The sequence below is a fragment of the Taudactylus pleione genome, unplaced genomic scaffold, assembly GCF_031769625.1.
Source record: "Taudactylus pleione unplaced genomic scaffold, aTauple2 ptg000518l, whole genome shotgun sequence".
NCBI classification, from domain to species: domain Eukaryota; kingdom Metazoa; phylum Chordata; class Amphibia; order Anura; family Myobatrachidae; genus Taudactylus; species Taudactylus pleione.
The window spans coordinates 7,837,271-7,862,845 of NW_028284920.1; the positions used below are offsets into that span (position 1 = coordinate 7,837,271).

At 41.6% G+C, this 25,575-nt stretch overlaps 1 protein-coding gene across 1 annotated transcript; it reads left to right on the forward strand.

Moving 5' to 3' along the window:
- The first annotated feature begins 1,926 nt into the window (after positions 1-1,926).
- LOC148501462 (uncharacterized) lies at positions 1,927-5,998 on the forward strand. The gene has a single exon (XM_088450406.1). The coding sequence runs from the start codon at positions 1,927-1,929 to the stop codon at positions 5,917-5,919; it is 3,993 nt and encodes a 1,330-aa protein (XP_088306532.1). The 3' UTR covers positions 5,920-5,998.
- The last annotated feature ends 19,577 nt before the right edge of the window (positions 5,999-25,575 follow it).

Here is a 25,575-nt window from a genome sequence, read left to right on the forward strand (position 1 = left end):
TCCCTCTCAATCTCGCTCGGGGCCCGGTACATGTGTCCCCTTTGTCTCCCCCTGTCGCCGGGCCTGTATCTAGTGCTGCATGATGCTTTCAGTGAGCACATTGGTCAAATCACATTGTACTTCTCAAATATACTGTATATACTGTAGTCTGAGTTTAATCTACTTTCATATTTGCTTTGTATCTAAGAGGTCTATTTATGACATTTCTCTAAATCAGCAGTTTTTGCAGTTTTCTGCAAAGTCTTAGCACAATATTTACCAACTCCAACCTGCTGAGACGAACATATAGAAAAATACTGCGCTTGGTGAAAATTAACAATGGCAGGAGATCCCCTCCGCAAATTGTTATTCACATTTGTCACACATTTCCATAGACAAGTGCGCATATGCCGACCTGCACGTGCTCAGAACAGGCGTCACAGATGTCAGTGAATGAGGAGGACCCCAGGGACCAATGCAAAGTGGGAGAAAACAGGAAGAGCTCTGTTACTTCACTGATTTTTCTCCTGATTGGGCAGCATGTAAGTGTACATAGCACTATCTATAGATGGCGTTATGATCTGAACAAAGTATTATAAAGGCAAAACCCTTTGCGAGCTACGGAGATGGCCTATAGTGCGAAGCTAAATGAGAAGTCAGAAAAAAATTTACATTTTTCCACTATTTTTAATATGTTAAATAAGAAAAGCTAAATTTAGTGATTTCTCCAGCTAAAAAGCTGGAGATAAGGATATTGTTAATTTCATAAATAGTCGCCTTAATGTTTTCCTGTGTTGTGAAACCATAGGAAAATTCAGTTTCCTTCAGAAATTCACTACTGTCATACTTTTAATACATTGCAAATGTCAAAATATGGCTGGTACAGATTTAAGGGTCGGTTTTAGAATTGAACAAAATTCTTTTTAAATTTCTATTTTAAATAAGTAAAAAACTGAGAATTTGGTGAAAGATTTGGCAAAAATTCATGAAGAGACCCCTGAATCACATGGTCTACGTCATGGTCTGAGCCGCGCAGGAAGAATATTGATCTCTACCCATGACACTATAGTCCTCAGCTTAGCCTTTTAGCGCAGAAGTATGTTCAAACTTGATACAAGGTTCCTATTATGATGAAAAGTAGCTGAGAAGTTCTAGTTACAATACAGGAAAAATATAGTAATTGCCAGAAAGCGGAACAAATTATTGCATTGTTACAGGGAAAAAGGACATCATCTGTGATATTGAAGTACTATTAAAAAAAAACAGTTTGATGCTGTACAAAAAGGGGTACATCAATTCTAAAAATACATTTTAATGGGTCAAAATTTTCAGTCGGTCCCAGTTATACAGAGGGGAATGCACGGTACTGGTATGTATGCATGAGACACATCACAAGAATATTTTAATATAATGAACCATATATATGTTTGTGTATTTATCACAGACTGTCACAATAGAACCTTACTTAGATGCTTCTTTTGTGGAAAACTGCAGTCTTCAATAGAATATGATTGTATAAGGAACAGGCTGTGAAATGATGAGAAATAGAGCTCACTATTGTAGAATATTTATTTTACTGCATAATAATAATAATAATAATAATAATAATAATAATAATAATAATAATAATATACAACTTCGGTCATTTGCCTGAAAACTTTAAGTATGTTACTTTTATCACTGGGAGATATAATAGAGATCTACCTTAAGTACAATCTTCTGCCTTGATCACATTACCAGTAGGTGCTGCCAGAAAAGAAATAACAGGAGAGGATCACTGTGCAATACATTGACAGAGATGCACTACAAGCGACAAGAAGCTACAGCACTGGGCTCCTGTATTCACTGGAATCTAGCAGATAAAACCAATCATCTTTTTAATACACTGATATTGCATCGCTCATTGTCTGCAATCTGCACGAGCCTGTGGTACCGATACCTACAACAATGGATGGAAAAGACTCTGTAGCAAGTCAGGATATCCCAGCTGTTCTTCATGCCCTGGGGGCATTCGCTCTGGCGGCTGCCATGGCTGTAGCCATCAAATGGTTTATTTTACATGACAGCAAGGCGGATAAAGCAGTGGATGATGAGACAGACTTACAGAGGAATCAAAACTCCCCAAAGAATGATCCTAGAGTGCCTGATGAAGTACCAGGAGAGACTGCAAATGTACCACAGGTCAGTGATGGGGATGAAATAAACTTGATACATTTGCCATATGACTATCAGCTACCTGGAATCTCACAATGTGCTCTAGATACATCATGTAATTCTCAAGTTAATGATTATGTCCATGAAAATAGGAAACAGATGTCATTAAACATTTATGGTGACTTTTCTCCTGACAACGGAAAGTTAGGAATCCTAACTCCAGTTTCCCGCAAACCTAGTACTGTGGATGAGCCTCAATGTTCTTTGCTGAAATCAGGAGAGGCAGAAGTGAATATCCTAGCCCTATCACCAGCTTTTGTGGACCTTAACACAAATGAGGCACAGAAACGTGTGTCCTCTAGCTGCTTCACACACAGCTGTGATGTTCCATATTTTGAAAGTCCTGAAAGCGTTCAGGTGCTGGAGAGCAGTTTTGAAACAAGTTCAGGCAATGGTGAGGATATGAATGGGGAGTCTCTGGGGTGTCAACAAGAGCTTATCGGTCATGGCAACACAGTCTCTGGGAGGTTTTTACAGCACAGAACTGTAAGCATGAGTTTGCCTGGAGATACATATCATATGAACACTTATGAAAAAGTTTTAAATTGTGATTCAAAAGTAAATATGGTGACGCACTCAAAATACTCAGTGGAGAATAAATACAATGTATGGAGCTCAGCTATGGTGGAAAATGTGCAAGACAATATTAGGAGATCTAATGATGAAAGAGACGAACATAAAATCATATGTGTCCCATGTCTCTCCAAATCAGAGGAGAATATAATTACCAATATATGCATGCCTATTTATAGTCAGTTTTCTGGCAAAGATCCAAAACTCATAATAAAAAGTGGCCTTGAAAATGCGGCTGGAGCTTCAGATGTGAATCAGACAACCGCAAGTTTATCCACAGCAAATGAAGATGTCATATTAACAAATGAATGTTGTAAAGAATTCCCACAACATGACCCATTCCGTCATAAACTGGATGCTAATATTGCATGCACAAGCCAATCAGATATGATGAATGAAATCCTTTTTTGTGATGGAAAAATAAAAGAAGCACATGAAAAACTAGAAGCGTCCAATAGAAGCTCCATGCTATGCTCTGTACATGTAGTAGAACAGCACATGACTGAAAAAGAAAATATTGACGCTGCAAACACAATGTTCTTTCCATCGGCGAAGGTCTTCCATGAAAGTCATAATGAAAAGTACAAAGAAGAGACCACTCCAGCAGATGGTCAGATTGACAACCGTTCTCAAAACCAAAACAAACTGTTTCACTCATCTAAGTGTGTTGCATTAAAATGTATGGTTGGAAGCAACACAAACAGCACATTTTGTCATCATAATAACAGCAATGTACTAAAATGGAGTACTACCACAGTATATAATTCTACAGAATACATTGACCTGATGTACCCATTGGATGTTCATGCATCTGGAAATTCAGATAGTCCTTTTAGAGAGAAAAGGCAATGTCAGGACTATCCAGAAGACAGCGCTTTGGTTTCAAAAAATAAAAAGATGTCTAAAGATCTATTTGAAAATATCAGTTTTGAAAGAACATTTAAAGAACTTGATGCTGATGTGAAAAGTTCATCGATGAATCCTTCATGTAATACCACACATAATGAACCTAAATACCTGGCAAGAACAGTTGAACATTCTCTGCGTGAACCTTCCAGTCTTGATACATTCAATTCAAAAATGACTGAGTTTGTTTCATGTATTAAATCAGCAAGTAATACAGAGGATAAAAAGGCATTCCATACCTGGCACAAACATGAAGCTGAATACCAGAATACCAGTACAAAGGAATATTATACAGGCATCACTAATGGATGTTTTAGCAACAATCACAAACGTCCAGATACCAACAGTGTTGGTAATTCTTCCAAGATATATAAGCTAGAAGAAAACTATGGTAAAGACCGAAGGCCAAGCATTACTAATACCTTGTCAGCCTTATTTCAGAACACCACATTGCCTATTAAAGAAATTACCAGTTGGGGCCAACCATATTTCCGCAATGATAACAATGCTCCTTCACCGGTTATGATGGACACACATAAAACTGAACAAAAACAAAATGCTGTAATATTAAATGAGGAATCAAATATCTTCACAGGACGTCTTAGTGTAGGTGGTGTAGAACAAACATTCGACAACTTGTTGCCACCGACTGAAAATGCAGAACAGAGTAATAATCTTGATGAGATGTGTTTAGGTTCCAACATTACATGTTTTGGACAAGACCAGCATAATGACTTTACCTGTTCTATTCCTAGTCATAAGCAGGAAAATGATAAGTCATTACCATTTGATAATATAAAACCAGTGTGTGCAGTAAAGGCAGATAACTTTTTAATTTCCCAGAAAAATATTATGTCCACTATTGCTGAGAACCCAGAGCTACTTTTACCAAATTACCAGTCTGTTTCTGCGTCTAAAATGAAAATGCCCTCAATGACTAAGAGCTGTGACAACATCCATTCAGGGTCATCGCGTCAGGCACCCACACTGAGACACAAAGCACAAAGCATGTTATGCTTGCTCACAGAATATTACTCATCACAACTGCATGCTTTGGAGAATGGGCCAGTTGAAGAAGTAGCAAGGGGAACTTTTATATGCATTCCAAAGGGTCTTCAGTATATAGACGAATCAAAGAGGTTTCAGCTAACATTAGGAAACTGCCTACAATTGTTAAAGTTAGCAAGAAAGAACCGTGTCCCTGAACTTCTTAAATCAGTTTACACAGTAATAAGTGACAATTACCTTAATGTGCTAAAGAACTCTGCCATTTATGGTCATTTAACCGGCTTGGAGAGAGAGAGGATTCTTCAACTAAGAATGAGGGGAAAATTGTCTCTTTGTATAGTTGAAACGAAGAGTATATTTGACTTAAATACTAATATCAGATGCTCAGTGGAGGCAGATCAAGCTCAATGCAAGGCTCAACTTTACTCATTAGATATGGACACAAACCAATGGAAAAGAATGACCAGTATCCCAGAGGAAGCCTGTCTTAAAGGGTGTAGCATATGTTCTATGTACAACTACCTGTTCATTGCAGGAGGCATCCAGAAGACCAATGGAAGCTCAGTATGCTCCAATAAATTATTTTGTTATAATCCTCTAACCGATATCTGGACCCAACTCTCACCAATGATACAAGCAAGGTCCCAGCTGAAGCTCATCCCACTTGATGGCTACCTTTATGCCATCGGAGGAGAATGCTTGCATACAATGGAGAGATATGAGCCAAGGTCAAACAAATGGACCTTTGCAGCTCCCCTTCCAAAAGGCACATTTGCTGTAGCACATGAAGCTGCAGCCTGTGGAGGAGAAATTTATGTCTCAGGAGGACATTTATTTTATCGGCTATTAAAGTATAAACCCAGTCGTGACCAGTGGGAAGAATGTCCATTTAATGCCAGCAAGGGCCGTTCTTGTGACATGGTAGCAGTTGGCAGCATCCTTTATAGATTTGACATATACAAGGATTCCACCGTAAATATTTTCAAATACAATATCACTTCCAAGGTTTGGAGTGAATATACAACAACTTTTCCAGGAAGCAAAGTTCCTTTCAGATGCGCTGTGCTGGACGATACCATCTACTGCGTAAATAGAGAGACAACTGCACGCGTTTCAGTGGAAAATGGTAAAGCAGTGTTTGAGTCAACTACTTTCAGCGCAGTCCCCACCCAGGGAGTAGGCTATCCTTGTCCTATTGTTCTAACTCTGCATGGGTCAATATCACAAACATCTGTGTAAATTGTTTAAGAGCTTGCTGTATCTATATTTATCTATAGATTGTCTAGAACAAATTGTGTTGTGACCTACAAAGGGTGAAATACCCATTCTATACGCAACTATCTATTCAGTTCAAGTGAATTAAAAAAAAAAAAAGCAACGAGGATTCATTCTGTTCCAACACAAAAAAATTGTTATCACCATCTTAATGATAATGGATGCAACTCACATCTGTGAACAAAGCAGGTTTGTCATTGTTGCAGAGTACTTGCATATTACAGAAAGATATAAGATCAGGGTCAAATAAATGAATCTTTGCAGCTCTTTTAGCAATAGGCTCCTTTGCTGTAGCACATGATGCTGCAGCCTGTGGAAGAAAACATTATATATCTGGTGGGACGTTAGATTTACCAGTTAGCGGGGAGGAATATCCATATAATGCCAGAAGGGGCCAGTACTGTGACTTACCAGCAGTCAGCAGTATCTTTACAGGTATGATATGTAGTACAAGGACTTCACTGTCAATATTTTTAATACAATGCAGTATCTTCTGTATAAACTGCTAAGGAGATAGTTATGTGTCATGATGTATCTCAAGAATGTACAGTATGATTTAAAGTGGAGAACTTTTAAAACAAGTGGAAAATAGGCTGTTAAGGTTATGTGTTCACAATTTTTTAATTGGACATTCATTTATTTGTTTTAAGGGTCTATTCATTATCACTTAAGGGGGTATTTATCAAAGCTGGGAGAGAGATAATAGTGTAAAAAATAAATTACCAACCAATCAGCTCCTAACTGTCATTTTTTAAACAGCCTGCAAAACGTAAATTGGAAGCTGATTAGTTATGCTGGGCATACACCATGCAATTATCTGTCAGATATCTGTCTAATCTGGATGGTTGGAATGAAAACCTGGTAATATATGGGAGCAAATCGACCATATGGTCTTAAACACTGTAAAACGGACAAAAACAATTGTTCAAATTGGTTTAATTAATTTGATTTAACCATTTTGTCTGAACGACCATTTTAGTCTTGTTTTCCAGTGTTTGCGAGCAAATAGTTGATTGTCATTTGCTCCCTTACATTACCAGATTTTCAATACAACCAGCCAGAGTGGACACATATCTGACAGATAAGAAGGTGTGCTGACACAGATGTCCCAAAAAAGGTGGGGCACTGCCTTAGTGTATTTTGATAAAATGTAATGTATGGTTTCCCTGCCTATCAAATATAAAAAGCAAGAAATAGATACAAAGAAACAGAAAAAGCAACAGAGTGCAGCAAATGTTATAAACATAGGTACAGCATTTGTGGGTTTTTTTTTTTTTTTTTTCTTGTGGTTTACTTTGTATGCTGTGGTGTTCTTATAAGAATTTTATCACCTGCATGGTTGAAGCCTTCAAGTTAATGCTAAAAAAAGGCACTAATTTCCCAGTAAGTGGTAATACCTGCACTACCTGCAGTGCCTGTAGATGGGGTAAAAAAGGTGTTTACTGACCATGATAAGTGTATCATATATGTATAACATAATTGTAACATAAAACACCCCTGAATACTTCCCTAAACCACTCACAAAAATGGCCAATTACCATTTTAAGGCATTACTATTTTCATTTTTTTTTGAAAATTTGAATCTATTTTAAACTTTTTTTAAACTAAAAACAAAAATTCACTGCTCATGAGCCAACAAAGCAGTGCATGCATGCACACAACTGCAGCCACTGGCCCAGTGACGGAATTTAATTCTTACCACTCCATTACAGCTGAGTAAATGATTTATTTTTCAGAATAGTGATATGTGATTTTTTTCTTTTTTTTTATCCCCATGATAAACTGCTAGAAATATTCAAACCTATAGTTTCATATGTAAGCTTGTTATATTGAAGCATTTGGCATATTTATTGTTTATTTATCAATATTACCCCCGATGTTGATGTTTTTCTTATTGTCTGCATTTAAAAAAAATATATTACCCACTGCGGTTAGAGTTGAGTCACCAGTCGGCTGAATGAGTCTCTGCAGTTGTGCACATGTGTGACCTTGTTTATCTCATAATTGCTAATGACATAGGATTCAGAGTTGTGCGCTAATGCCAGCGCTGCTGGTTATGTGTATGCAGCTGTGATGCACAGATATGCAAATGTCACGGAATTGGTATGTAATGCCGGCTGTCAGGGTGCCTACTGTCAAAATACCGACAGCGGCATCCCGATGGTTGGTATCCCGACAGGAGTTGGGTAAGTATACTTACCGTCCCCCCTTCTACCCCTAACTCTCCCTTCTTGTAGCCTAACCCTAACCCCCCCCACCTAGCACCCTAACCCTATAACCCTCCCCGGTAATGCCTAAACCTAAGTCCCCCCCTTCATGCCTAAACCTAACCCTCCCCCACTAGTGCATAACCCTAACCCCCCCAGTGGTGCCTAACCTTAACCCTCCCCCCCTAGTGGTGCCTAACCCAAACCTCCCACCCCAAAACCTAACACTAACCCCGATCTGCTACCTAAACCTAACACTCCCCTCAAACCCGCAGCTAACAGCTAAGGGCGTCCCGAATTTACCTCGTTTTGCATGCATCCTTCTGGATCCCAGCGTCGGGATTAAGAGAAGCATCGGTATTTCGACACCTATCTTAAGTCCCTTGTTGGACTTCCCCCGTCGAGATTTAGAGCGGCGGCATCACGGCCACCGGTCTCATAACTACATCCCAATGTCATAGCTGCCTAGAAGATGTATTGAGACGCCCACCTGCGGCTTTGTAAATCCAAGCATCTGCGTAAAGACGCAGCATCGGATGCAAATCATTTGATTGTTGTCGCAGTCCTGAGTAACCCTATGGTCGCGCAGAATGGCTGTGGGACATGTGATGCTGGAGCCATATATTTTTCATACAGGACTTGACACCCCCAAAACAGTACCGACACGCCTGCATTCTTTGTCGCCACTCACTTTTACCTTCCCCAAACACTCCCTGACAGTAAACCAGACTGCGAGTAAATAATCACTGCAAGCAACTGTAGTAATGTACCTTGACGCATGCACCATGTGACTTAGATGCATGCGCAGATTGCCGATTATCGCTCAACTGCGAAAACATCAGCATAGCGTACAACTCTGAATCAGGCCCAGAGTAGCATTTTGCATCATTCTCTGTGTAAGCATAAGTAATCATACATAGCTAAATAGAGCTTAAGAACTGCTACTTTAGGTTATGGCTGCCTGTATCACTCACTAATTTAGGCCAGGTACCCAATGGCATCTAGTTTGCATTTAATAATGCAATTTCAAACAGCAATGAAATTGCATGTTTTAAATGGAACTGTGGGCCTGATTTAGACCCGGTTGCAATTGCTGTACGCTCGCAACCGGATCGATGGTGGGCCAGTGCGCATGCGCGGCGTGCGCACTGCGCATGTGCGAGCCCCAGAGCGAGTGCAAAACGCGTTTGCTCCGGGACTCACTACAAAAGGGGCGACTGTCGATATTGATCGACAGCTCGACCCCTTTTGTAGGCGTGGCCAGGGGGTGGCTTCACAAATGGAGGCGTTCCCACGCGAACGCCTGCCATTTGTGGGCGGCCTCACTGACATCACCAGTGCTGTCAGTGAGAGGGCTTCCGGCTCTGTTAGAGCCGAAAGCTCTATGCGGCTTGCGGCCACGAGACCCTACCAAAAGTGTCTCGTCGCAAGCCCGATGGTCGCGATGGTCTTGACCATCGCGACCATCATCATGGCCGCTCGCATAAGCTGTGGGTGGTAACCCACAGCTATGCGAGCAGCCAAGAGGCCGCAACTTAAAAACCAAGCGCCTGCCCTGATTCAGAGCGAACGCTCGCTTTTTGCGAGCGCCTCTGAATCAGGTCCTGTGTTTGTTATTCGGTTGTTTTATTACTTGCATTCTGGAGGTCTCTTTTACCCTCACAATATTTAAATGCATGACTCTAGCTGAAAACCACTCACTAACGCAAGTAACATTTACGTTCCATTTCCGAATTTTAGACCTGTTTACAACTGCTGCACTAGCATTAAAATCACTAGTTCAACGTAGGTACATTTACATCATTGGGCACCAGGGCTTAATTAGCAGTTCAAGCAACATTGATCAACTTTGCCAATTAAGGTGCACCTGTCACCATAAATAATATTTTATATTTCAATATTAAGGAAAATCCCCCTTTACACCCTGTTCCATAAATGCTTAATTTATTATTATTTTGATGTCTCCCTTGGCTGATATACCCCATGTACATCTATATTTGAAAACTCATTGTTTGCTGCTAAATTTGTAATATTAATAAAAGTGATTTTTTCTTTTAAGGAACCGCACAGTAGACGTAATTGACCTTTTTTTTAATTTAAATTAAATTCATGTCTTGGATAAAATGCACAATTTCATTGAACCAAGGTGGGTGTTGTTTTATTTTATTCTATTTTGCCCTTTTATATGTGGTGATAACAGTGTACTGTACGGGATGCATCCTCGGGGATTCCGGTGCTCAGAATACCGGCGCTGGAATCCTGACCGCCGGAATCCCATAGTAAGTAGCGGGGTTGGGGGGAGAGTTAGCATTAGGGTTAGGCACTAGGGGGAGGATTAGCGTTAGGCACTAAGGGGGGAGGGTTAGGTTTAGCCATTAGTGGAGGGAGGTTAGGGTCAGATTCCGGGGAGGGAGGGTTAGGGTAGGGGAGAGGGGGAGGGTTAGAATACTGACCGACAAGCAGAGCCGTAAGTGGACTTTTTGGTGCCCTGTGCCAGAAAGAGCATTGGCGCCCCCCTCATTTTACAAAGGGACATAATGCACCCAAAAAAGGGCCATGGCTTCATGGGGAAGGGCCAGGGAAGATATAGGGGAGGCCAGGAGATGCTGAGGATGAAATAAGAGGAAGCTACAACAAAGAATGATAATAAACAGAAATTTGACAGGCCCAAACAGCACCCCCTGACCTGTGGTGCCCTGTGCGATGGCACCGGCCGCACTTTCCTAGCTACGGCCCTGCCGACAAGTGTCAGTATTGTGACCCTGTCGGGATGCCAGCGTCTGGATTATTACCACCGGGTTCCTCAGCGCCGGAATCCTGTACTGTACATAGACATAATGGAGATTTAAAGATGGATAAAACAAGCTACAAGATACTAGCATTACCCTAAGGGTAGTGTTCAAAGGGCCCCACACATGGAGCACTGCGGTAGATCTTCAAGAAACGAGTGGATGCTGCAGTAAGCACCACTGTATTCTGTAACATACAATATGGCAAAAACTTTAATACAGACTCACAATTACTGTATGAGTGATGAGATGAAGTTGTAGAAAATAAGTGCAGATAAAGGATACGAGAGATATGAAGATATTTATTTCCCTGCTTCTTGATAATAGATTGATAGTAAACATGATTTATGAATTTTATACCATAACCATTAGTTTCTACAGAGGCTAATTGTCTTGATAATTTTACTCTACACAATATAACCTTTATTGTTCTAACAAATTTACCTTTCACTGCCACCTGCTGATAATTTATGGTTACTGCTGCAATATGAACAGTGTATTCCCACATTGTAATATTGGCAGGGCCGCAACTAGGGGGGGGCTAGAGGTGCAGGTGCACCGGGTGCCGGAATGCAGGGGGTGAAAAAAGGATGACTCACAGTGGCTTGAGGGCTGCAGAGTCAGAAAACGGCCATCCAAAAATGCTAGAGGTCCTTACTGGTCCTCTAGTGTCTGTCTCCTCCTTGGCGGCGGCCATTTTTGGATGGTCATTTTCAGCAGATTCCATGCGGACTAGCCCATCCGCATGGGCTCTGCTGAAATTGGCCATCCAAAAATGGTCGCCGTCGAGGAGGAGACAGGCACTAGAGGTCCTACTGGACCTCTAGTGTCTGTTAGGCCAGCGCAAGTGCCGGGAGAAGATGCTGAAAGCTGCATGTTCTCCCATGAAACCCCCTGGCAATGAGCATAAACCCCATGGCAACGAGCATAAACCCCATGGAAACGAGCATGTAACCCCTGGCAATGAGCATAAACCCCATAGCAACGAGCATAAACCCCATAGCAATGAGCATGAAACCCCATGGCGACGAGCATGAAACCCCATGGCAACGAGCATGTAACCCCTGACAGCGAGCATAAACCCCATAGCAACGAGCATGAATCCCCCTGGGAACGAGCATGAAACCTCCTGGCAAAGAGCATGAAATCCCCTGGCAACGAGCATGAAACCCCTGGCAACGAGCAAAAAACCCCTGACAATGAGCAAGTAATTTTAAAGTAATTAGAAGCCTTACTGTGGGGCATAAAATGGTGTTGGGCAAATATGTAAGTGGCACTTTGGTAATAAGCATTATAGTGTGTGGTATTTTGTGTAATGGGCATTATTGTGTGTGGAATAATGTAAGTCACTATACCAGGGACGTTTGACTAGTGCACTGCCTTATGGAGGAGCAATGACAAAATCCAGGTACAAGAAGGGAGGGGGCGCAAAATTGCTATCTTGCACCAGGTGACCGATATCCTAGTTTCGGCCCTGATATTGGTTTTAATAAGCCCACATTATGCATTCTAGAATGCAAATAATAGTATGACATATTAGTAAGTATGTTAGGATTATTGTATTGTTTGACATATTCTAATTATTGGGGAGACTTGACATGAGGAGACCAGTATTTTTTACTAGCTGGGATACCCGGCATTGCCCGGGTTGAAGACTGGACCCTGAAAAACTCCTACAGCCTATTTGTTGACATTGTTCTAGCCTATAACCCCATTCCAATGATCCTGAAAAGGACCCCACTGTTTTCTAAAATGCATGTAAACAGTGGCGTAACAACTGTGGGTGCAAGGGGTGCGGCTGCTATGGTGCCCGAGCTACCTCTGTGGCCTGCCACTCCCCCTGCACCCAGTCACGCACACAAGGTGGGCCGGGCAAGTCATGGCCGCTGAGGGGGGTTTGGGTGTCAGTGATGTTGCTTTGGTGCCGGCCCACCAGCTGATTACAGCTGGCACACGGCAGGCATACATAGAGAGAGACAGCATGAGTCACAAGGCAATCAGAGCTGAACAGACAGGCAACCAATCAGCAGTGCTGGCTCCTGATTGACTTGTGACCGGTGCCAGATTCAAATTGCGCCGGCGATGTCTGTCCATGTCTGCCGCTGCCTGCCAGTGTACTAGCTGTAATTAGCTGGTGGCCCGGCACCTAATCCACACCTGCTAATGGCACACAGAGGGAGGTGAGAGGCTGCTGGAGGGACATGGAGAGGTGAGTTGCTGGGCATAATGTGTAAGGGGCATTATTGTGTGGCATAATGTTATAATGGGCATTACTATGTTGCATAATGTGTAAGGGGCACTACAAATGTGGGGAATTATGTGTTATATGGGGCACTATTACTATATGGCATAATCTATAAAGGGCATTAGTGTGTAGTGTAAGGGGCATTACTGTGTGCATAATGCATAAGGGGCACTACTACTGCATGGCATAATGTGTATAAGGGGTACTACTGTGTGGCATAACATGAATGGGCTCTGAGAGGGGAAAAATGTATGTGTTTATTTACCTCTGGGGGGGCTTTTAAGATCTTGATATGTGGCCGACAAAGTTCTAGTAATGCCCTTGCATGCAAACACAGAGGGCTAACTAATATAAATGGTCACTTTAAAAAGGACTAACTGTGGATTTAATATGAACTTGCATGAGCCATAAAGTTTGGCACTTCCTCAGACTGTGAGGTTAAAAGGATACTTTTGTAGCTTTAACACAGGTTTTTGGCAGACTGACAATTTCCACTTGAGCCAGCCCTGAAACCTATGTAATTTAAGAGTGAGCCCCATTTTTAAGGATTGTGTGACAGTGTGTGGCCCTGTCAAACTTCAAACCTAGACAAAAACTTAATCCTGGTCAAACTACACCACCATGCCAGATTTGGTGGAGCTAGGTCCAAAACTCTGGCTGTGCATAAAGGACAAACAGACAGACACGCTTTCTTGTTTATTCTATGGATATAGGCCCACATTCAGAGTCGATCGCAAGAAGCGATCGTTCACTCTGAATCAGGGCGGGCACTTCTTGTTTTGAAGTGCTGCTTCCAGGTTGCAAGCTAAGCTGTGAGTTACCACCCACAGCTTAGCTTGCAATCAGGGTGATGGTTGCGATGGTCATCACCATCGCGACCATTGGGGCTTACGACGAGACCCTAAGGTTGGGTCTGGGCACTCGTAAGCCCCAGGGAACTTCCTGCTCTGTTTGAGCAGGAAGTTCCTCACTGACATCATCAATGGAACGCCTCCGTTTGGCCGGGCACACCCCCGGCCCGTCCAGCAAATGGGGCGAGCTGTCACTCAACATCGACAGCTCGCCCCGTCTGCTACGAGACCCCTAACGACGGAGCGCCCGTCGCTAGCTGTGTCTCGTGCATGTGCACGATGGAGCCGGCTCCGGCGTGCGCATGCTCTGTGGGGACCATCGACCCGGTTGTGAGCGCATTGGCGCTTGCGACAGGGTCTGAATGAGACCCATAGTACCTTTTGCTGTAATGGTGAGATCTTATCATTTAGGGCCCTATTTTCTACAATCCGCATTTCTAGTGTGATATTTTTGCCTAAATTTGCATTGCAAATTTTGGAAATATCAAAGGACTTTATCTTAAATCCCTTGCAGGGTCAGAGCTTTCGATAAAGTTCTGTCCCTGTGAATCCCTTCCGCAGTCTTCTCAATGTATTTTTTGCAAAAAATACATTGAGAAGGTTTACGCTCATGCGCTGCTGCCTCACCAACCACTCCTGTGGCTGTACCCCGTATGACCCCCCGCTCACTTACACTTACCTCGGTGAGCGGTGCTCCGGTGAAGTCCTCCCTCTGGGGCTCCGGTCAGCTGATCTCCTGGCTCCTGCACTGTGACCCCGGTCAGCTGCTTTATGCAGCAGTTGACCAGGCTCACAGTGCAGGAGCCTGGAGACCAGCTGACAGGAGACCCAGAGGACATCACAAGGGCACCGATCACTGGTCCCTGGAATCAGGTGTTTTTTGTTGTTGTTTTTTTTAGACTATTTTTTCCAGTGATCTGCTTGTGGTCTATTGAGACCACAGAGCTGATAACAGGGGCCAGCTCCCAGCTCTGGTCTGCCTGTCAGAGCAGAGAAGGAGTCGGGGGACCGACAGAGAAAGCCCTGAAAATGCCATCTGAAGATGGCGCTATTATCACAGGGCTTTCCCACTTATTTTTTTACAATATATTTTTAGTAATTCTCAGGCAGATCACATTTCCCATTACAAGTATGGGAAATGCGATCTGCATACTAAAAATATGCAAATTAAAGGGCATAGGGTAGTTTTTCATGAAAACTACTCTAATTGCCCTTAATAAATTTATGAGATACTAAAATACTGTGAAAAGGGTGTAAAAACATCCTTTTTCACATTTTCTTAGTAAACATAATATTGATAAATAGGCCCCTTAGTTTGTGCACTTTATGGTAGTTTGCTGATGTTTATTGATACTGAGTCAAGCCACAGACTTACAGAATCTCTGTATGTTCATTCATTATCAACAGCCAGGCAGAGAGCATAAAGGTGGAGCCAGCCTTGCCCCCTAAACCCGTGACATTATGATGTCATATCTAAGGGTCAGGGCCACCAACTACAAACTAGAGCACTGTGGGACAGTGGCATAACAATAACTCCATAACAACCAATGCTTCAAGAGAGACACCTCTCTCCACATCAGTTGTCCATAATAGTGCCCTATATAATTTTATGTGCCATAGTAGTGCCCTACATAATTGTATGTGCCATAGTTGTGCCCTAGTTAATTTTATGTCCCACAGTAGTGCCTAATTAATGTTATTATCAATAGTTGTGCCCTAGTTCATTGTATGCCCAATAGTAGTGCCCTAGTTCAATTTATGCCCATAGTATTGCCAAGTTCACATTACACCCATAGTTCTCCAATTCATAATATGCCACATTGTATTGCAATCATTTCACAATATGCCACATCATAGTGCTGCCAGTACACATGATGACAAATGGTGCCCCCGATCACATTATGCCACACAGTGTCCCCAATACATATTATGGCACATTTAAGTGCCCCAAGTTCATATTATGCCACATTGTACTGCCTCCAGTTCATAGTATGCAACATTGCTCATTACGTCTCAGTTCACTTTACAAAGGCTGTACTTTAGGAGTAGCCTTTTGATTGACAGCATCAAGCTCACTGTTTAAGAGCATGAAAGATGGATCCTATCAGTGTGAAGCTTTACAAATGATGACAAATGGTGCCCCCGATCACATTATGCCACACAGTGTCCCCAATACATATTATGGCACATTTAAGTGCCCCAAGTTCATATTATGCCACATTGTACTGCCTCCAGTTCATAGTATGCCACATTGCTCATTACGTCTCAGTTCACTTTACAAAGGCTGTACTTTAGGAGTAGCCTTTTGATTGACAGCATCAAGCTCACTGTTTAAGAGCATGAAAGATGGATCCTATCAGTGTGAAGCTTTACTGATAGGGAGAGATAGAGACCACCACCTATATGAGCACTGATGATTTCCCCTTTTCAGTCCAGGATTTGCTTTGCGGGTAACCTGGGAAATTGGTAGACAACTATATGACCTGGGTCCGGGGTCCCCTAAGCCTCTGGGACCCATAGCAACACAACACCCCATGCACCAACTATAGCTAAGCCAATGCTCCAGGCAGCTCGGGTTGGCTCAGGATCCCGATGCCAGCATCCCAACAGGGTTAGGATACAGACACTTGTCGGTAAGTATCCTTTTCCTACACTCACCCCTAAACCTAACCCTCCCTTCCTGCAGCCTAAACCTAACCCTCCCCCCACAGCCTAAACCTAACCCTCCACCCGCAGCCTAAACCTAACCCTCCCCCCACAGCCTAAACCTAACCCCCTCCCTGCAGCCTAAAGCTAATCCTCCCCACCAGTGCCTTACCCTCCCCCTAACCCCACTACTTACCATCGGCATGCCAGCAGTCAGGATGCCAGCATCAGGGTTCTGACTGGTGTCGGGATTCCGGCGCCGGCATTCTAGATGCCAGCATCCCAACAGCTGGGATTTAAACTACCTACCCTGCAGCTCCACAGCATCCCTTGGACGCACCTGGTGGGTCTGCAGCAGTTCTACAGGCTTCAGGGTTCCGTTCCAGGCAACGCATATGATTGTATAGTCTCAACACATGTTTTTATTTTAGTAGTATTGAAGACATATATTTCTATTATTATATTTCTTACAAGAAGACATATTTCTTTAATAGTACAGTATATCAGGGTCTTCTCTATTCCCGACTCCTCCAAAAAAATTCAGATTTTTCTACTGCCTCCCCAGCTAAGTGGAGCAGACTATGCTTTTGGTGTTTCCTCTAACAATCCAGCAATGCAGTATACTGTACATCTTTTAATAATTTCAGTCAGTTGTCAGCAATCTTCTCATGAAACTCTAGGGCAGGCCTGGCCAACCTGTGGCTCTCCACCTATTGTGAAACTACAAGTCCCAGCATGCCATGCCACAGTTTTGCTATTAGTGAATGCTAAAACTTTGGCAAGGCATGTTGGGACTTGTAGTTTCACAACAGCTGGAGAGCCACAGGTTAGCCAAGCCTTCACTAGGGGGTCAATGCATTGGAAACATTATGCCATATCTGCCAACTTCTGACACCATTGGGATGTGTGTGGCGTATGGTTGGACAACATTTGGCTGTGTTGAACAGAGTGAGTTTGCTGCAATCTCTACTAGTTGTTGTGTAGGTGAACATGGCAGAGCATACAAGTAACGTCCTGTATACAGTACAGTATGTTACAGCTCCCAGAGATCAAAACTACTGCATCATGGGATGCACCACTCTGGTCTAATTAATTTTCTGTACACACATGTCTAATTAATGTCTAATTAATTTTCTGTACACATGTATAATTATTGTCTAATACATTTTCTGTAAACACATGTCTAATTAACATTCTGGACAGAAAGTACAGTACAATGCTGCCCCCATCCTACAAGATTATACATTGCAACCTTTCAGTGTCAGTGTCAGGAAGTACAGGTATTGATAATTCAGACATTTATGTTGCAGTACCTCACTGATCACCTGGGAGTGGCAGTGTTCTCATATTCATTGAAGCTTCTAACAGTTTACCGCATCAACGTTTGCCTCCAAATGTACATTCAAGTTAGGGGAAGTTAATCCAAAAACTTGGATGCAAATACTTTTTTTTGTTATTTTTTTTCTGTTAGCTTCTCCTAATCTGATTGAACACATGCCAAAAACAGATCTAAAAATAAACTAGCATGTTACTTGTGTTGCTTTCATAGATAAGACCCTCAATGTGCTCCCAAATAGTTTTGAAAATAGGCTCATTATATCACCCAAAACAACAAAATGGTTACTGCCAGCAAAAAATATGTAAACTCAATGCATTAGCCTATGTAACAGGCATTACCAGATCAAATGCACTTTAAAATACAGTAAGTTACATAAATTATATAATGAGCCAGCAAGGAGAACGCTGGAGACTGGCCAGAAGCGGTAACTTAACTATCTCCGTTCCAGGTATCACCAGTGATCGGGGTTTTTTTTTTATAAATACAGGTGAGAAGTGGGTTTCGAAAACATATATGCTTCTCTCTGCGATATTTGAATAACAATAAACATACCCCATATACATCTGTACTCATATACAGTATGTAAATGCATATTCATAGATTTTGCATATACAATATTGTGCACACTAACCAGTGTCTTTATTGCTTATTTTTAATGGAAAATAAACCATCTATGTTTTAATTAAATGCAATAAGCATTTTAATTATTTTTTGTATTGACACTGTTCTACTTTTTTTCTCGTTCACATCCATTTCCACAGGCAGTGTACAGGCTTATCTATAGAAATAGTTTCTAAAACATAAACAGAAAGTAACAGCTGGGAAATAGTACACTGTTGGTATTGTTTCCTGCTATGTAAATTAATTGTAAATATTGTGTGTGAACGCCATGCAGGTGTTAATATTTGCTTTATAGGCATTCTAAATCTAAATATTGAGCTTGGACTCCTTCAGCTTTTTGTGGCAATTATGCTTCCATAAGAGTAGACAAATTAATCCACTGTATACTATAACCTCCGTTAGCTGATTTTAATAAACAAAGATTTGTGAAAAAATTCAAACTTGCACAATTCTTTGGTTTAGTTCGATACATATAAATGAAATTGCTCAACAGCAAAACATTGTATCTTTTATAAGAACTTGTTTGTTCTCCACTACTACATAAAGGAATCAACCCTAACACAAAAGATTTGATTGATCTCTCACTGTACTAGGTGCATATTATGTGATTACATTAATCATTATAACTATACTCTCTGAAAGAGTGTGCAGATATTTATTTAAAGCCAGAGAGACGAATATTGAGATACTGTAAAATATCAATATCTAGTATTCAGTTATGTACTGTATATACTAGATCAGTGGTTCCCAAACTGGGTGCCGTGGCACCCTTGGGTGCCACAGGGCACTTGCGGGGGTACCACGGGTTGGTGGCCCAAGACCAACCAATGTGATAAGCAAAACCAGTGCTGTTGGCTGCCAATCATAAAATATATTGATAAGCAGTTGCTCAACCTTCTCCACCACAACATAACTGAACCTAAGGATGACAGGCAAGCACAATACACTTAATTTAATAATCTTAGCAGACTTTCTCAATAAGAAACTTTTGGCCTAAGGGAGCTGTGAGAAAATGCTGATACTCATGAGAAATGACAGGTTACTAGTAGACATGGGGACCTGATGCAGATGTGGACAGTATTGTACAGCTGCAAGGAAGCAGCTGTATACTGTCCAACATTTATTTAAATACTGCAGGTGGCGTCTATGGGAAGCAGACACAATAGTGATCCGAGAGCACTGTCCATAGACGCTGTTTCAGATCACAATGGTCATGATGGTTGCTGACCTCAGTCAGGCTATGTAAGCTGAAGATTACTCAGCCTGGCCGCTTCCTTACAAGGCCAGGAAATCTGCATCTAACGATGCAGACCCTGGCCTCAACACTCCCAGGAAATGGGGATGACATGCCCCCTTTTCCAGGAATGCAACCCGGAGCCGCCCCCAAAGAGCAGCAGACTGTCACTCACCTGAAGTCTGCAGCCATATTACGTAGCAGGAGGCCGGACCTGACCTACACATGTGCAGTTCGGGTCTTGCCCATGCATAGTTTTAAACATCGGCTCCTGTCCATAGGAATGGGGAAGCATTGATTGGTGAGAGCAGACACTGCCATTGCAACCGTCCACTCAGCCAATCATTGCTTCCCCATTCAATCCTATGACAGTGTCCTCGCTTGACCTGTCATTTATCGCTAGCACTGTACACATCACCCTATACAATACCACTACCAAGAAGTTGTCTGGATACAAAACAACTTTTCCTGGAAGCAAAGTTCCCTTCAGATGTGATGTGCTGGATAACACCATCTTCTGCATAAATCGGGAGACTACTGCACTGTTCTCAGTGGAAAATGGAAAAGCTGTGTTTAAGGCAGCTTATCTCAGTGCAGTTCCCATCCAGGCTGTAGACTACCCTTGCCCCCGATGGCTTGAATCTGTGAGAACCAAATGCCATTACATCTGTGTAAATTATTGAAGGACTTGTCGAACTTAACTTTTACACATTATTGTCTGCAATCCAATACTGTAAGCAGAAACGTTTTTGTCATGTGTTAGTTTTCTTAATAGGATATTAATAAGCTGTTATTTGTTTTAGTTCTGAACTAAAATCATATGTATCCATCATTCTGGGTTTATTACAGTACAAATATTTACGCACCTAATCTGCAATAAAGAGATATTAGCATCTATTTAATAATGAGCCCTATTGATGGTGAAAGCTGGTGTTTTTGACAGTGAATGAGCTCATTGTTGCATTGCCCAATGTGGTTATCGTCAATGCTTTTCCTTGGGAAAGATTACTTAACAAGAATCACAGGAGTACAGTGAATGTGATAACAAAACAAACAGCATTTATATTAATTGAATAAAGGATTTTTTATGCATTATTGTTTTGAAATATTTGTTTTTTAGAAATAAAATATATTTTTTAATTTTACTGTAGTTGTCATTCTAATAAAAAAAAGTGGTCTTTTAGTTTAAGAGAGAACTAGCAAGCCAGCTCATACGGTATGTTCGCAAATGCAGATTCTGGCCCAGCAAAATGCTAAATTATCTTTCACCACCCCATAACAGTATTATTGGGGCAGCTGAATATTACCCATCTGTCTGGATAAATCTATTTACATAAATACCTGCAAAGAGTGATTTTTTTTATCATGCTAAATGGAAATCAAAATAACCATGATGAGCTTGGCATTAAAAAATAAGCCCCTAGTTATGTATGCTTGTGATGTTGAAACATGAGAAGGTACGTGGGCATATTCTGATTTTAGACTGTTGGGCACTACTTAGAAAATAGATACTATTCTTCTCTTGTGAAGCTGAGTAATAAATGAAATGAGTGGTGGAGAAGTCACGGCAGGTTGGCAGTGAGTAGGCAGCAATACAAGATAACTTGACTAGATCAATGCGTTTTGTCCTTCATCTAAGGACTCTTTCCAGGAAAGTTATCTTGTATTGCTGACTAGTCACTGCCAACCTGCCTTGACTTATCCACCACTCATTGCTAATATAACTGCTGCTGCTGCTGGGAGAGCGAACCTGCTTGTGGTCTGACTCTGCTGCCAGCTATAATTACCAGAGGTGGACAAGTCCTCTGGATGTTTCCACCACTGATCCCTGCTATGTGGGCTTATATTGCTGCAAGGATACAGGTTCTTTGGAGCCAGACCGCTACTTTCATTCACTACTGCTGCCGGATCTGATCTTAGATCCTGCCAGTATATATTGCTGCAAAGTGATATCCCACTGGAGCACAGACCGACTCTTGTGACTCCGAGTCCTCACCGCTGCGCTCCTATTCGCATAGGACCGCTGCACTGGGTGGTGAGTACTGAGTACTATAAGCTAGCGCCAGATGAGGAACTACTAACATTTGCTGGACATTTATTATAAGACAGGTACTTTCCGTTACGCAGCATACAATATTATCATCCATCTAAAAAAAAACATTTGGACATAATTTATCAGTTCAATATAAAGTGGGGTCTTGGACACTCCTACCTGGTAATTTGAGAAGTGGTTGGTAACTATAAATCTAAAAATAGTAAAATAGTTCTCTGTGCTTGTAATGTATAAAAAGCAGCCCATTTATATAAGAGAATGTAAATAAAATGTTTTAACAGTCCCCCCCAAAAAATAGCACAAATGTTAACAAAACCATTTACTTGACATACTGTAGTAGTCTTAATTTTATTTTGATTATTTTTTAATGTTTATACTCCTTTAGTGATGGAGTGGTGGAAGCAGGGCTGGCAGATAGTTCCCTGTTTGTCGCACGCAGATGTTGGTGAAATAAACACTGCTGACCCTAGACTCTCCCTGACTTACTGCTATTCCTGGTCCGGTCCTCCTTGCTTAGCATGGTACAGCTGGTCTGCAGTGCTGCATGTTCTTCTCCGGCTATGCTCCAGTACACATGATGACCGCAGCGCTAAGTGATGAGGTAGGAAGCCGGTCGGGTATAGCGTTACGGCTCCCGGTGTTCTCGCTTGGTCACTATAGCTAGTGTTAGTCCTCCGCTCATTGGGCCTGATTCAGCAAGATACGCAGTTGCTTATACACACGCAATTGGCCGATTGTTGCTTTCTGCGCATGCGTTATAGTGCGCATGCATTGCAGTCATACTTGCTAACTCTCCATCATTGTCAGGGAGACTTCTTGAAATAGTAGCAATCTCCCTGTCTCCCTGAAAAGTCTACCAATCTCCCTGATTGCACCTTATCCCCATTATGAAGCTGTTATATAAAGAAGGCAGGGATAAATACATTCAAATGGGATCATTAGTATAATTTCCCTGCATTGGTTATAAGGCACAATGATGCCTATGGTTACATGCATTTTCTAAAAAGTATCAGTGTGTTTTCATCAACAAGTAGATCTTACTAACTGCTTTTGGGGCTCATTTACATTTGGATGTAAGTCAGTATTATGGCACACCTCTCAGATGTAGCAGTACACGCCCACTTTACTGCCGCGCTCACAGGTGTTACTTTCACAATCTCTCTGAAATGCTTTTTCAAAAGTAGGCAAGTACGATCGCAGTGCACAAACCAGTCATTGTGATCGTAACTGTGATCGCAGTGACTACGCAGAGTGATTGACAGGAAGTGCTGTTTGTGGGTGGTGACGGGGGGATGGTCGGCCGAACGCAGACATGCCAGTATGTTTCAATGCCATTTCATGGGTGTGCATAAATTATCCACTGCGATGCCATATTCAGCCTGAGGTCTCATAGCATTCCCTGAAGTGAGCAAGTGGGCATACCTATGTAGGCGGCGGCATTGCAATCGCTATGGATTAGCATATAGTCGTAGCAAAACTGTGTGCATACGCTATATTGCGATCCTTGCTGAATCAGGCCCTTTGTTCCAAAGCATTTCACACCCATATAGCTGATTTATCAAGGATATTTTAGATATACTGTATGTTTATATGTGAGTTAAAATTAATTAAATAAATATGTATACATAAAGAGAAACAATTTTGTGTCCATTATTTCTATGAACATACAGTCAGGTGCATAAATATTGGGATATTGACAGAATTTTCATATTTTGGCCTCTATTCACCACCACAATGGCTTTGAAATGAAACAAAAAGGTGTGCTTTAACTGCAGACTTTCAGATTTAATTTGAGGGTAATAACATCCACATCAGGTGAACGGTGTAGGAATTACAACAGTTTGTATATGTGCCTCCCACTTTTTAAGGGGTCAAAAGTAATGGGACAAACTAAACAATCCTAAATCTAACTTTCACTTTTTAATACTTTGTTGCAAATCCTTTGCAGGCAATTACAGCCTGAAGTCTGGAACGCATAGACATCATCAGACGCTGGGTTTCAACCCTGGTGATGCTCTGCCAGGCCTCTACTGCAAATGTCTTCAGTTCCTGCCTGTTCTTTGGGCATTTTCCCTTCAGTTTTGTCTTCAAGTGAAATGCATGCTCAATCGGATTCAGGTCAGGGGATTGACTTGGCCATTGCATAACATTCCACTTTTTAGCCTTAAAAAACTGTTTGGTTGCTTTTGCAGTATGCTTTGGGTCATTGTCATCTGCATTTGTGAAGCGCCGTCCAATGAGTTCTGAAGCATTTCACTGTATATGAGCATATAATATTGCCCGAAACACTTCAGAATTCATTCTGCTGCTTTTGTCAGCAGTCACATCATCAATGAATACAAGGGAACCAGTTCCATTGGCAGCCATACATGCCCATGCCATGACACTACCACCACCATGCTTCACTGATGAGGTGGTATGTTTTGGATCATGAGCAGTTCCTTTCCTTCTCCATACTCTTCTCTTCCCATCACTCTGATACAAGTTGATCTTTGTCTCATCTGTCCATAGGATGTTGTTTCAGAACTGTAATGGCTTTTTTAGATGTTGTTTGGCAAACGCTAATCTGGTCTTCCTGTTTTTGTGGCTCATCAATGGTTTACATCTTGTGGTGAACCCTCTATATTCACTCTTGTGAAGTCTTCTCTTGATTGTTGACTTTGACACATATACACCTACCTCCTGGAGAGTGTTCTTGATTTGGCCAACTGTTGTGAAGGGATTTTTCTTCAACAGGGAAATAATTCTTCTGTCAACCACCACAGTTGTGTTTCGTGGTCTTACGGGTCTTTTGGTGTTGCTGAGCTCTCCGGTGCGTTCTTTCTTTTTAAGAATGTTCCAAACAGTTGATTTGGCCACACCTAATGTTTCTGCTATCTCTCTGATGGGTTTGTTTTGATTTTTCAGCCTGATGATGGCTTGCTTCACTGATAGTGACAGCTCTTTGGATCTCATACTGAGAGTCGACAGCAACTGATTCCAAATGCAATTGTCACACCTAGAATCAACTCCAGACCTTTTACCTACTTAATTGATAATGAAATAATGAGGGAATAGCCCACACCTGTCCATGAAATAGCTGTTGAGTTGATAGTCCCATTACTTTTGGCCCCTTAAAAAGTGGGAGGCACATATAGAAACTGTTGTAATTCCTACACCGTTCACCTGATTTGGATGTAATTACCCTCAAATTAAATCTGAAAGTCTGCAGTTAAGGCACATCTTGTTTATTTCATTTCAAAGCCATTGTGGTGGTGAATAGAGGCCAAAATATGAAATTCTGTCAATGTCCCAATATTTATGCACCTGACTGTATATATTATTATTACTAATATTATTTATAATTTATTTTTATAACTAATCTTCACTGACACAGTCTTTTTTTTTTTCAACTATCCGACAGTCAAAAATGTCGACATGGGCATGAGGTTGACAGTTAAAATGTTGACAATGGAAAAAAGAAATGTTGACAACCAAAATGTAGACACAATCATAATGTTAACATAGATTAAATAATACATTTTATTGACCAGTCATAATGAATAAATGTACCACATAGTGTCCAACTGAGAGAAGTACAAACAGTGACCCTGTCATGTGTGCCACAGTGTCTTATGGCCGAATTGTCATATCAA

Bases quoted from the DNA above. Each gene is read 5' to 3' on its own strand.
- LOC148501462 (XM_088450406.1), top strand. From the start codon at position 1,927: ATGGATGGAAAAGACTCTGTAGCAAGTCAGGATATCCCAGCTGTTCTT.